This window comes from Pinus tabuliformis, chromosome 8 (genome assembly GCF_031772625.1).
Source record: "Pinus tabuliformis cultivar Carrire ecotype Pingquan chromosome 8, CPIR1, whole genome shotgun sequence".
Taxonomy (NCBI): domain Eukaryota; kingdom Viridiplantae; phylum Streptophyta; class Pinopsida; order Pinales; family Pinaceae; genus Pinus; species Pinus tabuliformis.
Window position 1 is genome coordinate 1341109005 of NC_142294.1, and position 16517 is coordinate 1341125521.

At 35.8% G+C, this 16517-nt stretch overlaps 2 protein-coding genes across 2 annotated transcripts; both read left to right on the forward strand.

The window, feature by feature from the left end:
• Positions 1 to 3097: 3097 nt before the first annotated feature.
• On the forward strand, positions 3098 to 3584 carry LOC149240430 (uncharacterized). Its single transcript, XM_089373696.1, has 2 exons — positions 3098 to 3226; positions 3322 to 3584. The coding sequence occupies exons 1-2, from the start codon at positions 3172 to 3174 to the stop codon at positions 3582 to 3584; spliced, it is 318 nt and encodes a 105-aa protein (XP_089229822.1). The 5' UTR covers positions 3098 to 3171.
• Positions 3585 to 3819: 235 nt separating this feature from the next.
• On the forward strand, positions 3820 to 6304 carry LOC149240431 (rho GDP-dissociation inhibitor 1-like). Its single transcript, XM_089373695.1, has 5 exons — positions 3820 to 4122; positions 4676 to 4742; positions 5443 to 5661; positions 5764 to 5888; positions 5979 to 6304. Exons 1-5 carry the CDS (start codon positions 3820 to 3822, stop codon positions 6045 to 6047), a joined length of 783 nt encoding a protein of 260 aa, XP_089229821.1. The 3' UTR covers positions 6048 to 6304.
• Positions 6305 to 16517: the final 10213 nt, after the last annotated feature.

Consider the following 16517-nt stretch of genomic DNA (forward strand, 5'->3'; position numbering starts at 1 on the left):
ATGGCAGATTTGTGGCCCAATGGCAAGTTTCGCTGGAGTACCTAATGGCAAGTTTGTAGCCCAGAGTCGCTGGAATGCCCTAATGGCAGATTTGTGGTCCAGAGTGGTTGGAGAGCCTTCATGGTTGTGTTTAGCCTTGGTGGTTGAGAGCCCTTGGTGGCATGGTTGAGGGTGATCTTATAAAACCCAGAGTATGGTTACATGTATTTCAATGAAACCCATGATGATATTGGAGGGGGATTTATATGTACAAGTATATTTATGCAGTTATAATGGTTGACAGAACCATGTATGCGAAGGACATCCTACAAGAGTGGTTGGGCGGTCGCAGCTGTTGGCACCCATGCATTCCAATGGATGGTTGCTCCTTTATATGGACATCAAATATTCTTTTGTTATGTTTGACCACAACTAAACTTTGCATATTGATATCTAAACAAATACTGATTAAAAAAGAGCGTTGGAATATGCAATTCCTACTTATCTCAGTTGTATCTTTTTAACTACTATTCTTATTTTATTTCCTATATTTGTGTGTGGTTGAAATAATTTCTCAACCAACAGAATAATATTAATGTAATATTTGATTAATAAAATATAAATTTCCCTTACAAAAATTTAACAATGTTACCGTCTCCCTTCTTTACGTCCTCGACAACTCCCTTCTTCACGTCCTCGAGACAACTGGCTGAGACGCACTGAATAAATTCAGTAGCAGGTGTTGTTAAAAAAGATTTTTTACAATAAAATAACGAACGGATTAGAAAGTTGGTAGCCCAATACGAAGGTGCTGCCACTAATGTCGACCACTAACCAGAAGTAGAAAATTGTCAAGGACAACCGGCCACTAAGAAGAGGTTGAAAATGGTCAGAGACACAATTATGCATATCGGTTACAAGTTGTCAAAGCCTAACACCGTCAATCACGGGTGAAGAAGGTGGTCTGCCTCACCTAATCATTTCCATCACGACTTTGCCCTAAATATACACAAATTAATTAATTAGATGATGAGGTGTGATTATTTTTTTCCCCTTACATGATTTATAATTCTTTGGTATATGTGAAAAAGATAAAGATATGTACATAATATTATTTATTATGGGATAATTTTATAATAATATTTTTTTGTTATGGGATAATTTCATAATTGTATTAAATAAAGTAAAAAGATAAATATATTTATTTGATATTTGATAATTTGTATAATAATTTTATAATTATATTAAATAAATGTGAAAAAATAAATATAAAATTAAAAAAGTAAACAATCTCTAAAATTATTTTGAAAATTAAATTGATTGATCACATGAAAACTGTTGTTCAGTTTATGGATAACAAAATTCCAATTACTCTTGTTACTTTGAAATATATATTTTAAAGAAATGAACAACTAATACGCACAATCACAACCACAACTTAGCATTTTTGGCACAACCTAGTGAGCTTGGGCGGTCAAACAAAATTAAATTTGGTGTTTCCACAATACAATTTGAGCAAAGTCATATTAGAGTGAAATGGCCAACAAGGCAAGACTAACGACAAATCGTAGGGATCGTTACAACATAATATTTTTTGGCATAATCATTTAAACATGAATTAGAACACAATTAAGACTCGTAGAAATCAATTCCAAACACCAAAATTTCTTGTATATTCTTATAAAAAATATTAGAACAATCCATTGTTTTTAAGAAACCCATAGAATCAAACTGTGTCCCCATGAAAAAGACGAGAAAGTCTATAAAGACGAGAAAGTCTATTGATTTAATTTAATTGTTCATCCAAACTCATTAACTATCATCCTATGTGCTAATACAATAATTGAGTCCAAATTATTGTGATTTCGAGTTTGTGCGTGATTTTTGATTGAAGAGGTTGTACCCAAAACATTTTGTACAAATGAAAAACTCGAAGCTAGTTGAAAAACAAATTTTCGACAGAAGAGAAACATTATTTTGATATTTCAAGAGTGCAACATTTTTAATTGAATACTAATTTGAATTAATAAAGAAATATTTTTCCTATAGTAATTAATATTTAAAATTATAATTATAATTATATATATATAATATAAAATATAAAATTGAATTAAAAGAAAAAGTCATAAAATAAATGTGGGTTAAAAGAAAAATTAATTTGTAAAATAGATATAAAAATTTGGAGTGTAGTATGTCTAAAATTATTTTTGCTTACTTAAGAGTTGGTTTTATTTGGATTTAAGAAACAGATTAATGACTCAAGAACCAAAGGCATCTAGCTGGAGCTAAAACCTAGTTAGTAATTCCATGTGGCGTGTTCAAATCTTTGGAAGCATCACCTATATGTTCGTAGTGTAGGAAGATACAAGTAATAAAAAAGCAAGTCCCATCACCAACTCCAGCTTCTGGAGTTTTGGTGTTTGGAATCAATTTGCAAAGAGTCTCACCCGTGTTCAAATCTCTGAGGCGTCAACCATATGCCCCTAGTGTAGAAAGATACAAGCAATAAAAAGGCAAATCCCATCACCAACTCCAGCCTCTGGAGTTTTGGAATCAATTTGCAAAGAGTCTCACCTGTGTTATGTTATGATTTGAAAAAAACAGATAAACACAAGGACCAAGACCAATAGGCATTAGTTAGTGAAACCCTACCCCCTTACCAACCACGCCAATAAAATAATAGTAGATAAAATAATTTCCCTCAAATAACAATAATAAATCAACCTACATTTAAAGATAATCACTCATATTATTAGTGATAATTGACTACTAATTTCACAACTAAGTTATTTCCAGTGTTTAAAAATAAAAATTAAAAATTTAATTGTTCGTTGTCCAGTGTCAGTTACAGAGCAGGAGCAAGAGTCATGTGAACAGTAGCTGACGGTTGTGATTTCGTCCCGTGAATTGGCGGCAGATAACGATAGCTGTCTGTTCTTTTTAACTGCCATCATTTCCTCGTCTTTGCTGTAATCACGATATCTGCCGTAACGATGCCGTAGACGGCCGGGTGCTGCCAGTCAACTGACACCAGAGCATTGGATACCCCGCCAAAAAACCCTAATTGATTCATGCCATGTACCTCGCATCTCATTTGATCTACGAGCCGAGCACAAGAGTAAACGCTGAGAAGGAAAGGGACTGAGGCAACTTGAAAGGAGCTTCGTGGTGCCATTATTTCAACGATTCTGTATGTGTGCGCAGTACTTTCTCTGCATGCAAAAAGGTAGAGGACCCACGAGGCAAGGTAAAATAATCGGATCCTCTACCTGCTCTCTAGCTGTAATTTTCATGGGTCGAGAGAGAGAAATTTTAATTTTTTTAATGGGTGGGTGTTGCCAGTTGGGGATAAAAGGAGATGGCAGGTTACAGAGGACGTCGGAAACGCTGCGTGTATGGAAGAGTCCATTTGGGAGGGAGTGCAGGGAATCTTCGTTTTCTGTTTTGTTTTGAAGCTCTGGCACTTGTTGGGTTTGATAGGCACCCACGTTAGCAGGTATAGTATATCTGGTTACAGTAGCGGTACAGACTCCGTTGTTGCTGCGTTTCGATTCCTTCGAGGTCAAGAGCTCGAGTCTCTGAGTCGATTATTGTATAATATATAGTTATGGCTCCTGTTCCCAAAGGCCTGACGGTGAAGCAAACTGCGTGGAAGTACTCAGGGGTGTATGCGATCGAGGTTTAGCGAAGAAATTTCGTCGAAGGGGCTATGGAGTTTAATGTCCGTTCCATTTTGGTTCCTGTTAGTCGCCTTGTGTTTTTTCTGTGAAGAGATGTCATCTTGTTCTATTCTTAGTAGTTAGTTATTCAGTTTTGCCGCGAGGAGCAGATATTTAGTGGATGTCGACCATGTCTATTTTGACGGGCTCACGCAACAAGTCGGAGGTTTACAGCGGTTTCAAGTCGGAGTTGGGCGAAATAAAAGAAATAGTGGAGGAAGTGGGCGAGGCCGGTCTGTCGGAAGATGATCACAGTGATGAAAAGCTGTTGAGACAGTTCGGCGAGTCTTTGCATTATGAGACGGATGAAGAAGAGAAGTACGATGCTAAAGTTGGAGAAGATTTTCTCCTCCGACCGCGTCTTCCCCATAAGGAACAGCTCGGACCGCTTCTGCCCCTCAAGCAACAGCTCGAGAAAGACCAGGTATAATAATTTTCTTTTCTCCTTTTACCCCAACATTGCGGCAATGAAAATTGTTCTGAGATTGTGGATCTTTAATATTTAATATCTAAAAATTGTTCAGAGATTGTGGATTCGTTTTGGATGTATAAATGGATTTAGGATTACAATTTTTAATTTTAAATATTAATAATATCTGAAAATTGTTCAGATTCGTTTTGGATGTATAAATGGATTTAGGATTACAATTTTTAATTTTAAATATTAATAATATCTGAAAATTGTTCAGAGATTGTGGATTCATTTTAGATGTATAGATGTATTTAAGATTTTTTTTTTAAATTAGTAAATTTTCTTAAAGATTGTAAATTTTTGTTTTGAAAATACATAAATAAATTCAATCATCCTCAAAACTCCAATTATCCCAATTGTACATTTTAAGATTCCAGAAAACCCTTACTGAATTTATGATTACACTCTGCATCCCAAAATGCTGTTTCATGCGTTCTTTTCTTTAGCATTTGAAATTACAAATAAATCTTAACTGACGAAAAACTGATATGATATGACTTGTTAGGAGGACGAGAGTTTGCGAAGATGGAAAGAGCAACTCCTGGGCAGTCTGGACATTGACTCCATAGGAGGTATGAACATTCTTTTTTCGAGAATTTCTGTGCTTGAGCTTTGCCATTATTTTTAAGAATTTATATGCTTGAGCTTTGTTTTGTTTTTCCTTTTTCAAGAATTTATATGTTTGAGCTTTGCATTTTTTCAAAAAATTTATATGCTTGATCTTTGTTTTTTTTCAAAGAATTTATATGCTTGATCTTTGTTTTTTTTAAGAATTTATATGCTTGATCTTTGCTTTTTTTTCACAGAATTTATATGTTTGATCTTTGCTTTTATTTCAAAGAATTTATATGTTTGATCTTTGTTTTTCTCAAAGAATTTATATGCTCGAGCTTTCGTTTTTTTTCAAAGAATTTATATGTGTGATCTTTGTTTTTTCTCAAAGAATTTATATGCTTGAGCTTTGTTTTCTTTTTCAAAGAATTAACAGGCTCGATCTTTGTTTTTCCTTCAAAGAATTTATATGCTTGAGCTTTGCCTTTTTTTTTCAGACAATTTACATACTTGATCTGTGTTTTTTTTTCAAAGAATGATCGAATTAATATGCTCGATCTTTGTTTTTTCTTCAAAGAATTTATATGCTTGAGCTTTGTTTTTTTTTTTCAGAGAATTTATATGCTTGATCTTTGTTTTTTTTCAAAGAATGATCTTTGCTTTTGTGTTTTACGTTGAATTGGGCGCTTTTGCCCTAACTGATGTCTGCGCAATTTACAGAACGCCTGGAGCCGGACGTGAAGATCCTGAGCCTTTCAATATTATCCCGGGGACGGGCCGATTTAATTCTCCCTATTCCGTTCGCTTCTAAATCGAAGGGTTCCTCGTTTACTCTCAAGGAAGGCAGCCGTTACAGTCTGAAATTCTGTTTCTCGGTTCTCGATAACATTGTGTCCGGCCTCACTTACATCAATACCGTGTGGAAAAGTGGAGTCAGAGGTAAAGATCTTCTAGCAGAGCTTTTGTTCTCAGAGTATGTCGAATGGAGCGCCTGATATTGAAAGATTTTGGCTTTCTTTCCTGTAATTTTGTTTTTTTCAGTGGACAACACTCGTGTTATGCTGGGAACTTTCAGTCCAAAGCAAGAGCCTTGTACGTACGTTACGAAAGAGGAGACGACACCATCCGGAATTCTGGCCAGGGGTTACTACACAGCCAGAACCAAGGTATGCAAATCGCCTCATTTTTTCTCAGTGGTTTTGGTATATAATAAATTGAATCCGATCTAACAATTTTTTTCCTCCGTTTTGTTTCAGTTTGTTGACGATGATGACAGATGCTACCTGGAAATGAATTATTCCTTTGAAATCCGGAAGAATTGGTGAATTTCAGACCGTGGATAAGGCGAAACGCTTTGGAAAAATTGCAGTAGGATGCCTATCGCAAAGATCAGGGAGAATCAAAGAAAAGAGACACAGCTGGAGAGGGGTTTCACTGAGCACATGTCCTCCATAGAAAGTCCCTTGAGTAGGGAATTGTTAACCTTGGGATATGGGCTTTGGGCCCCTAGTTCAAGAACATGTATCTGAAACAGAATCAAGAGCCATAGTTAATAAAAGGTTCAAACATCTTGCTTTCTCAATATTTTGTCGGTTCCTGGAGTGCTCTGATTAAAAGTTTCTAACGAGGCCTTTAAATCAAGTATTTTTCATGAGCAGATAAGCACAATTAGACATGGCGAGCTAAGTTTTAGATCTATCAATAACATTTCCTTTTCCTTTTCCTTTTTAATGACATAATTTTAGACATGGCGAGCTAAGTTTTAGACCTATCAATAACATTTCCTTTTCCTTTTCCTTTTTAATGACATAATTTTAGTTCATTAATATTTTGAAGTGCAGATATTGTAAAATTTTGCACACAATAGCACAGAAGGTACATTAAAAATAATGATTTAACATTAAATTAATTTAAAATATTTTTCAAATTAAAAAATTCTATGTCATTTTACTATTTTTTTTTTTAACTTCTCCACCTTTTATTAATTATTTGTATATTTTTTCCAATTATTTATATTTTTTATTTTATTTAAAAAAAATCCTAATCATAAATAAATAAATATAAAATGAAATCTAATTAAATACTTCAAAAACTCGAAGGATGAAAGTAATTGAAGAGTAGCGTTATGATTATAGTACAAAGTAATCTACAGTAGTAAAGTGAGTTTAAAGTGGCTAATAAATGAGATCAGACCGAGTGATATAATTAAAAATAAATTTGGTTTTGTTATTTTTGAAATTTGTAGTTTAACAATTATGTTTTTTGCCATGAAAGTTATGGAAATTTTGGTTATATTTTGAAAAAATCTAGTAGGGATTTTTGTAAATGTAAGTAAAAGTTGTAAAAATTCATCATTTTAAGTGCTTTGAGAAGTTTTTGATGGTGTTGAATCTATTTTCACCCTAAAAAAAAAAAAATAATAATAATAAAATAAAATTATTCAAACATTGTCTCTACAAAAAAATTTGAAATTTTTTTAATTATTCCTCCCCAATTCCTTTTTTAAATGTTAGGGAGGTTTGGTTTTGTTCTTTTTTCAACCTTAAGAAGGTGAGTGTGGCAGGGTTTCTTTATAATTTTGAAGAAACAAAAGTTTATACTTCTAAATAGAGTTTTGGAACTATAATTAACAATAGGTAAAAGTACATGAGGTATTGCAATGATTCTCTAGCCACTATTCTACAAATCATAAATAAAGTAACAATCTCTAGCCACTATTCTACAAATCATAAATAAAGTAATTGTGTTAGGGGATTTTAAGTTATTTCAAATTTATGTCAACCTTCTATTCTAGAAAGGATAAGACATGGTTGTAATGATATCAAGGTGGTGAAGTGGGTTTATATCCTCAGTAATTCAAAATCAATATGATAACAAAGAAAAATGTGGAAAACCTTGATTATTAATGATCCGAAGGATATTCAATTTATTTTTTAATCTTCACTTTACATCATCAAATGATGTCACGGAGTAGCAAAGATAGAGTTGATAAGTGATTTGTAAACTGATGTGGATATTCTACTAGAGAGTTTATCACAAAGGATAAGATAAATTATATTTAAAAATCCAAAATCTACATTATGAGGGTTTATTTCTCTTTAGTTTTATGGATTTGTAAATTATTGTTGATTGCATGTGCATGTAAATTATAATTATCCAAAAAAAAGAGAATAAGGAAATAAAAACTCATAAACTACTATTGACACAAGATAATATCCTGGGAAACCCTTTCGGGAGAAAACTTAGCTAGACAATGAAGATGTTTCGCTCTCTTTCTCTAAAGAGAAAATGGTTGTGAGTACAAAGAAGTATGGCATGTGGCATGTGGACTACTATAGTGCAAAAATCCTCTATGTGTGCTCTCTCCCCATTCCTCTCGACTACTATGCTCCTCAATAGAACAATATACAATTGGAAAGAACGGAACACTTTTCCTCCTAGTGGCCCGGTTATAACATAACCTGATAGCCTACTACTACTGGTGGTTAGGTTTGATTCCCTCAACTCTTAACCAAAGTTACAATATGTACTCTTCTAGAGTCTTCATCATCATAATCATGTGGCTAGCCCCTTTTCCATGAGTTATGGGGATATGGTGGTGAAAACAAGAAGGTCAACTTCTAAGTGGTATAACTTTTGCATACATACTCCGATTTAGGTGATTCTTGTGTCGTTGTGGAAGTAATTTCTCAGGTCTATGGAGAGTTTGATCAAATATTATAGGGATAGTTAAGAATGGTTGATTATATTCACTTGATAATTGTCCAAATTTGGTGTGATATGCTCTATAACTTTTAGTATCAAATAAATAAAACTAGGAATTGGATAATGAATACCATTAAATAGTTGGGGCATGGATTAGATGGCTTGACCATTGATATGAAGAAGTTAGCATGTAACAACTATTTATGTTGTTGCATTACATATGGTGTATGATTGATTGACATAATATTAAATTGTCTAAAAAATGTCTAAAATTCATATAAAACTTTGTAGCACAAGTTAATTGGAAAATGAAACTAAGTACAATATATTGGGGGAAATTTTACTTAAATATGTGATGGAAAACCTAGGTTGAAATCTTTAATAATTTTAGTATATGTTTTTTTTTAGTCAACCATTTGACCCCGAGGGAATTTAAATGATTCTTGGGTAAGATATGTGGTTTTTAATGTGAGATTTCTTAAGAAGTTATGGATTGTGGTGAATTTTACCTAATGTATTATTATTATATTATTTCTAAAATACTAATTTTATGAGAGATACATTAGAATTTTCTTTAATGGATAATCATTATTCTTGAATATGTGTGCTAAGCTAAAAAGATATATTAGTTCTCTTAATTAAATCCTATGACTATATTCCATCTCATGCAAATAGTGCCTAAGTTGGAAATTAGACAATATTCACTGTTTCCTTAATGAATAATTCTCCCTAAATACACAGTAAATTGGTTGAGTTTTATTATTTCTTAACTATTTAAATCATTTTTCATGATTGAATCCATCAAATGATTTCATACATTAGTGATCATGTGATGGAGTGAATACTTCCTATTGCATGTCAATTTGACTTGTGATCTATTCAGAGATTTCCACACTTGTGATTATTAAAGGAATGATATGCTTAGAGGTAACATCTCTTATGTGGATGGAACTTGCATTTCAAATTAGACAATGGAAATGAGATTATATTAAGAACCGAATTTTAGTTTGTGTTAATTTACAAGAATGTGTACTTTAGAAATTCCTATAATGAGATATCAAACAAGGGTGAGATTCCACTCTTAGGTGAATCAGAGTGTGCATTCATAATACCATTTGGATGATTGTATGGCATGCGGAATGTAAAATATAGTTTGATATTAGAATTTGTATTTATGACACTTGATTGTATGAGAAACTAGTGGCCATGGAAGCACTTTGGCTCTAAAGAGACCACTTGGGAAATGGAAAATGAAATGCATGAGACATTTCCTTCATTATTTCAAGGTTGTCAAATCTATTGTAATACTGAGGACGGTGTTGAAACATAAAGGGGCAAGAAATGTGATACCCTATATGAAAATAGTTCAGTATGGTTTGTTTTATTAAAACATGTTGATTTGGGTAGCTGCATGAGGTATTCCCCAGTTACAGAAGTTAAAACAAAGAAAAACTAAATTTTAAATTAAAAGAAATAACTTTTAATTTAATTTTGACTTTAATTTGTAAAGAGATGCACCTCTATAAAAGGACACTTGAACTTCTCATTTTCATACTTGTTCATCTGTGACATCCCTGCGGGTTAATTCTTGTTTTAAACACTCGCAAAATCCCTGTAATTATGTAACCATAAATTAAATGGCTAAGAGGGAGAGACATGAATTCCATTTCTTGAGGAAGGACATTTCTTGAGGAAATTGGTTATTTTAAATATCAATCATGGGTTGATTGAGTGGTTTTAATGGGCTAATTGTGTATTAAATTTAGCTGGAAAACTGAAAGACAAGACCATGTGTCTTTTAGGCATAACTACAAGCAAGAAAGGACAAAATGAAAGGCAGTGGATGGGTTGCATTGGCCAAGAAGGATGGGTTATGTGGATCCTTAGGACGGCAGGACGGCTAGGCTATCGAAGTGCGTAAGAAAGACAAGAGATTACTCAGACAAGATTTTTTTTTTGGTTGGGGGGGGGGGGGGGGTGTGGGCTCAATCATCGCAGGAAGTAAAGAAGTGGAGGCCAAGAGGATCCTATTGGAAAGGAAATGGTGCATGACTTGCATGCACACAAGTAGAAGAAGGGAAGAAGAAAAAGGAGAGGTCGGGAGGTCGGGAGGCTCCTAGTGATCAAGCTCATTACTATGAGGGCATAGAAGAAAAGAGGACTGAGAGAATTTAGCGAAAATGGATGCTCTAATGATAGCACAACTAAGAAACCCATGAGGCTTGTTGGTTGATAATCACAGAGAAGCTTTGATGATAGTGTAGCTGAGAAACCTATTGTAACCCTAGAGACAACCCCTGGTTGAGTAGAGGTCAATGCCAAGCACATCTATTCATAAAGATAACACATTTAACTTGTTGCCCCATTATGATAATTCAGAGCCTCATGAACCACCTGCTCAAACCATATCTCAGAAAATTTGTCCTTGTTTTCTTTGATGACATCCTCATCTACAGCCGCACCTCGGCCACTCATCTTCAGCATGTAGATCTTCTCTTGCAACTGCTCCGTAAACATAAATTATTTGTCAAGATGTCCAAGTGCTCCTTTGGCATGGAAGAAGTTGAGTATTTGGGCCACGCTGTGGGGTGTGAAGATGTCAGGGTGGACCCCAAAAAGATCCAGGCAATGCAATATTGGCCTCAACCAAAGACCTTGAAGAGCTTGAGAGGATTTTTGGGTCTCACGGGCTACTATCACAAATTTGTCCGCAATTATGGTTGCATTTCTAGACCCTTCACTCACCTCCTCAAGAAAAATTCATTTCTTTGGAATGATGCAGTGCAATAGGCATTTATAGCTCTCAAACATGCCATGTGTTCCACTCCCGTATTAGCACTACCCGACTTCACCAAATCTTTTGTGATTGAATGTGATGCTTCAGGTACGGGTATTGGAGCAGTCTTAATGCAAGAAGGACAACCCTTGGCCTTCACTGGCCAACAACTAAGTGGGACAAATCTGGGACAATCTACCTATGAGAAGGAGATGATGGCCATCTTACATGCAGTAGATACCTGGTGACCATACTTATTGGGGCGGCATTTCCAAATCCACACAGACCATCAAAGCCTTAAATATTTTTTGGAGCAACGCCTATCCTCGCCACAACAAAATAAATGGCTCGCCAAAATGCTGGGATATGATTATGAGATAATTTACAAGAAAGGGCGCGAAATGTCGTAGCAGATGTGTTATCACGCCAATTTGAGGAGGAAAGCACCTTGCTCGCAATCTCCCTTCCCATTCTAGAATGGATTGAAGAGGTTCACAAGGAATGGTTTTCACATCCTTTGCTCTCCCAACTCATTAATAAATTGCAGGGGGGTCCAAATTCCACAGCGGGCTACTCTTGGTAGGATGAGATTCTTCGCTATAAGTACAAAATCATGATATCACCAACATCCAACCTCAAAAATCACATTTTGGCAGAGTTGCACTCATCTCCCACTGCAGGCCATTCAGGATTTCAGAAGACTTATGCTCGCACTCGACGTTCATTCTTTTGGACAGGCATGAAAAAGGACATTCTTACTTTTGTAGCTGAGTGCGACGTATGTCAGTGCCACAAAGGAGAAACAGTCAAATCCCTAGGCACATTACAGTCATTGCCCATCCCGGTCTCAATCTGGATGGAGGTTCTATGGACTTCATTACGGGTCTTCCGAAGTCAGGCAACAAGTCAGTCATCATGGTGGTTGTGGACAGATTTTCTAAGTATGCTCATTTTTGCGCCCTACCTCACCCTTTTACACCGAATTTGATAGCTCAATATTTCATGGACCAAATCTTCAAATTGCATGGCATGCCCACTTCCATTGTGTCTAATCGTGACCCAATCTTCACCAGTTACTTTTGGCAGGAACTCTTCAGGCTACAAGGTACCCAACTACAACTCAGTACTTCCTATCATCCCCAAACAGATGGTCAAACTGAAGCAGTCAACAAATGTCTGGAGACCTACCTTAGGTGTTTCACTTCAGAAAAGAAACATCTATGGGTACAGTGGTTACCTCTAGCCGAATGGTGGTATAACACCAACTATCATGCCACCACCAAAATGACTCCATATGAAGTAGTTTATGGTCAACTCCCTCCTTCACCTACTTCTTATATCAAGGGATGCTCGAAGGTACAAGAAGTGGATCAACTCCTACAGAACCGCACAACCATGCTAGCCCACCTCAGAGAGAATCTCCATCAATCTAAAAACCGCATGAAGCAACAGGCAGATCAACATCGTTCAGAATGCCAATTTCAAGAAGAGGATCAGGTATTTTTGAGGCTGCAACCATATAAGAAAACATCACTCAAAGACAAGGGTTGTCAAAAATTATCTCCAAAATTCTACGAACCGTATCAAGTACTTCAGCGCTTCGGAGAAGTCGCCTACAAGCTAGCTTTGCCACCCACTGCAAAAATCCATCTAGTCTTCCATGTCTCATGCCTCAAGAAAGTGATTGGGAACCATTGCTGAAAATTTCAAACCAGTGTACCTGAATTGGATGAAGAAGGGTCAATCTGGCTCCAACCTAAACAAGTTCTTGACATGTGAGAACGACACCTGCGCAGCCGCACGATCAAGGAAGTCCTCATCAAGTGGAAAGACACCTCTCCGGAAGATGCGACTTGGGAGCCAGCCACTGTCCTTCAGTAGTTTCTGCAACTTCAACCTTTAGGACAAAGCTATTCTTATGGGGGAGGGCATGTTAAGGTCCAACCCTAACCCCCTTATTTATGTAATAGAATCGAGTCATAGTTATAGTTAAGTGAAGAGTCAATAAATCCCATATTAATAATTGCAAGTGGTTGACCCGCATTTAAAGAAGGGACCATAGTTAGTTGAAAATGGGCCATGGTATTAGATAAATGGTATTAATAAGAACCATGGTATTGCATGTATGAATCCTATATAAAGGATAGAGACTCCCCTCGAGGAGCATCGTGTCTTATTTTGTAATTGAGCCCAGCTATATTAGAGGTTTCCCCCTCGAAGAGGAAAGTGAACATTCCTTTCCTTTCTGAATAATAAAATACTTGTTGTTATTTCTTATTGTTCTGTGTTCTAGGTATATTTCTTCGCATATTTAGTATTCGGGTATCTTCTTGCAGGTCAAGAGCATAACAATCTACAAGATAAAGCATGTGGTAAATGGAAACATAGAGAAGTACAAAGTGAGATTTATGGCAAGAGGGTTCTCCTAGAAATAGGGAGAGGAATATGAAGAGACATTTACTCCATTCACTAGATACACTTCTATTGTAATTATTATTTCTATTGCTTCTATTATGGGTTGGAAATTACATTACATGGATGTGAAAATCTCTTTCCTTAATGGAGTCACTGAGGAAGAAGTGTGTATAGAGAAACCTCAGGGCTTTGACATACATAAGAACAAGTCTCATATCTGCAAACTGAAGAAGGATTTGTACGGACTCAAGAAGACACCTCGAGCTTAGTATTCTCGGATTGATGGATACGTGATGAGTCTTGGTTTCACCAAGAGTGATGTCAATCCCAATGTTTACTACAAGGTTACTAAAATTGAGTCTATGATATTGTATTATATGTTGGTGACTTATTTCTGACACAAGCAGAAGGATGTATCCACGTGATAGAAGGAGCAGCAATGGCAGGAGGATTTTATTCCATGAAAGAGAAAGCATTCATAATCACCACAAGAAGCCTTGATTCAGTGTCAAATGGAGTTGACCTCTGAGTTCAAGATGAAGGAACTAGGTTTGATGAATTACTTCTTGGGATTAGAAGTGTGGCAGAAACTGGATGAGATCTTCATTGGTCAAAGGGAAGTATATTATTATGATTCTTTAGATATTTGGATAATGGATTTCAAGTCCTTGACCACTCCCATTGTGATCCATCTGAAGAAACTAAGATACTATGACTTATATTGGGTCGATCCCTCTATGTATCAATAGTTGATCGGATCCTTGATGTATCTGGCTAATACTAGATCTGCTATTTTCTTTGTAGTGAACACTCTGAGCCAGTTCATGGTCGAACCTAGGCATGCACATTAGATTGTGGAAAAGCATGTGTTGAGATATTTGCATGGTACAATTAGATATGGATTGAGATATGTCTCAAATGGTTAAGTACAACTATAGGGATACAAAAAATTTGGTTGGGAAGGAAGTGTCGAAGATAGGAAGAGAAAATCAATATTTTTCTTTAGTTTGGATTCTAATATGATATCCTAGATGAGTAGGAAGTAGACATATGTTTCACTTAGCATTATAGAGGCTAAGTATATTGCAAATAGTCTGGCGAGTTATGAAGAAGTGTGGCTTTCGAATTTTATCATAGGATTGTTTTATCAGGTGTTGGAGATTACCATGATGACAAGTCGAAGCACATTGAGATCAAGTACTACTACATATGAGACATGGTACAAAAGGGAGCAGTGAGGCTCCAATACATTTTTGTGGTTTTAGAGTTCATACTTCTACGATTCATATTGTGTGAATTTACTTTTGGATTCATCGTAATGTTATTTGTTTGATAAAAAAATTCAAACCATAATATGTGGTTCATCATCTAGTTGAGTTTCTCAAAGGTGTGAACTTCCTCAATTTATACGGACTAGCAAGTCGCTGATATTCTCACAAAGCCTTTATCCTGGATGAAGTTTGTATACTTCAAGGACAAACTTAGAGTGGTTGAGAATGCCTCCCTCATTGAGAGGGAGTGTATATCTTGTAGAATCAGTGAAGGCATTCTCTATAGGTCAAGGGTATTGACCAAGTTCCATGTAATGTGGCTAGGAAGAATGGCTTAGATAGCATCAAGACCTTGAGTGCTCCCCCAGTCAAAATATTCTGACTATATTGCCAAGGGTTACTTGGCTAGTGGGTAGAGTGGGCGCCTCAAAGCATCAGGAGAGCATTTTTACCATTTAAGTGTTACGTGACAATATGGGAAAATCGTTAATAGGTAATGGTTTCACCATTAGTCAAGGAAAATTGACTTGGTTCCAAGTGACGACTTGATTAGTTGGGACCCAAAACTAGTTTTTTTTTACCCCAATCAAGGGGTACTCGACCATATTGCCAAAGGGTATTTGGCTAATGGTTAATTAGACCTTTAAATTATGCTAATACAGGATGTGTTCCACATGGTTCTGGAATGGAACATGAAGTGGATGGATACATTAACATAGTGGGTGTTAGAAAATGTAAAGCGACAACTTTTGTATCTTATTTTCCTTAACCTTGATAGTGTTTGTGAATCTTATGTTATCTTCTTTATATTCTTTATTTATATATTTCATCAAACAATATCAAGAATAATAACGGTAAAAAAATAGGACAAGAATATAGGCTCTCAGCCAGGAAAAACCCCTCCAAGGGGAAAATATGAAAACTCTTCTCTTATTAGAATTTGCTTCAAATGAGATACAAAGAGCCAATCCCTATACCAAGTCCTTCTTTCCGGTAACAAGTCAACCCTTTCTCAATTCCTTCCTTTAGTTTGTACTAAACCACTACACCCTACAACTTCAGCTTGTCAACTACAACATTGTTACTCGACATGTAACTTTGACCCAACAACTTTATCCTTGCAAATTCTTGGAAACCCTAATATAACTTCCTCCTAAGACCTTCTTAGAGCAAGATAGCTCTCCCAATTTCAACGAAGTCAAGATAAGGGTTTTCCCTCTTCCAGCGACCAGAGTCTGCACTTCATCCTACTACAAATCAAACCTACAACTTCAATTTGTTTCTACAACCTAGAAACCCTATAATTTCACACGTGTGAGAGAGATAGAGCCCAAAAACAAGAAATTTCATCCTCCCAACTTCTTCTAGACCTTTGCTCTTCTTCTTCTGTCTTTCCCAGCTACAGTTCAAACTTTTTCTTATAGATTGAACTTGTGAGTAAGTGTATCTCAAATGAGATCGAACTGCTCCTTTATATAGCCTTCTCAAGGGGTTAAATTCCCTCCTTTAGGCAAACTTGATGATCCCAGGGCTAACTTGTACTCTTGGAGATCTTGAGACTTTCTAGACTCAAAAATAATTCTTTTTATAACTAAAAATTTCCCAAACGGTCTTATAAACATGATATT

What these genes read in the sequence shown, in the direction of transcription:
- LOC149240430 (XM_089373696.1), top strand. Translation starts at nt 3,172, where the DNA reads ATGTGTGCGCAGTACTTTCTCTGCATGCAAAAAGGTAGAGGACCCACG. An exon ending in TAGAGGACCCACGAGGCAAG is followed by an intron (nt 3,227 to 3,321) that starts GTAAAATAATCG and finishes GGGTGTTGCCAG; the next exon opens with TTGGGGATAAAAGGAGATGG.
- LOC149240431 (XM_089373695.1), top strand. Translation starts at nt 3,820, where the DNA reads ATGTCGACCATGTCTATTTTGACGGGCTCACGCAACAAGTCGGAGGTT. An exon ending in AACAGCTCGAGAAAGACCAG is followed by an intron (nt 4,123 to 4,675) that starts GTATAATAATTT and finishes ATGACTTGTTAG; the next exon opens with GAGGACGAGAGTTTGCGAAG. An exon ending in ACTACACAGCCAGAACCAAG is followed by an intron (nt 5,889 to 5,978) that starts GTATGCAAATCG and finishes GTTTTGTTTCAG; the next exon opens with TTTGTTGACGATGATGACAG.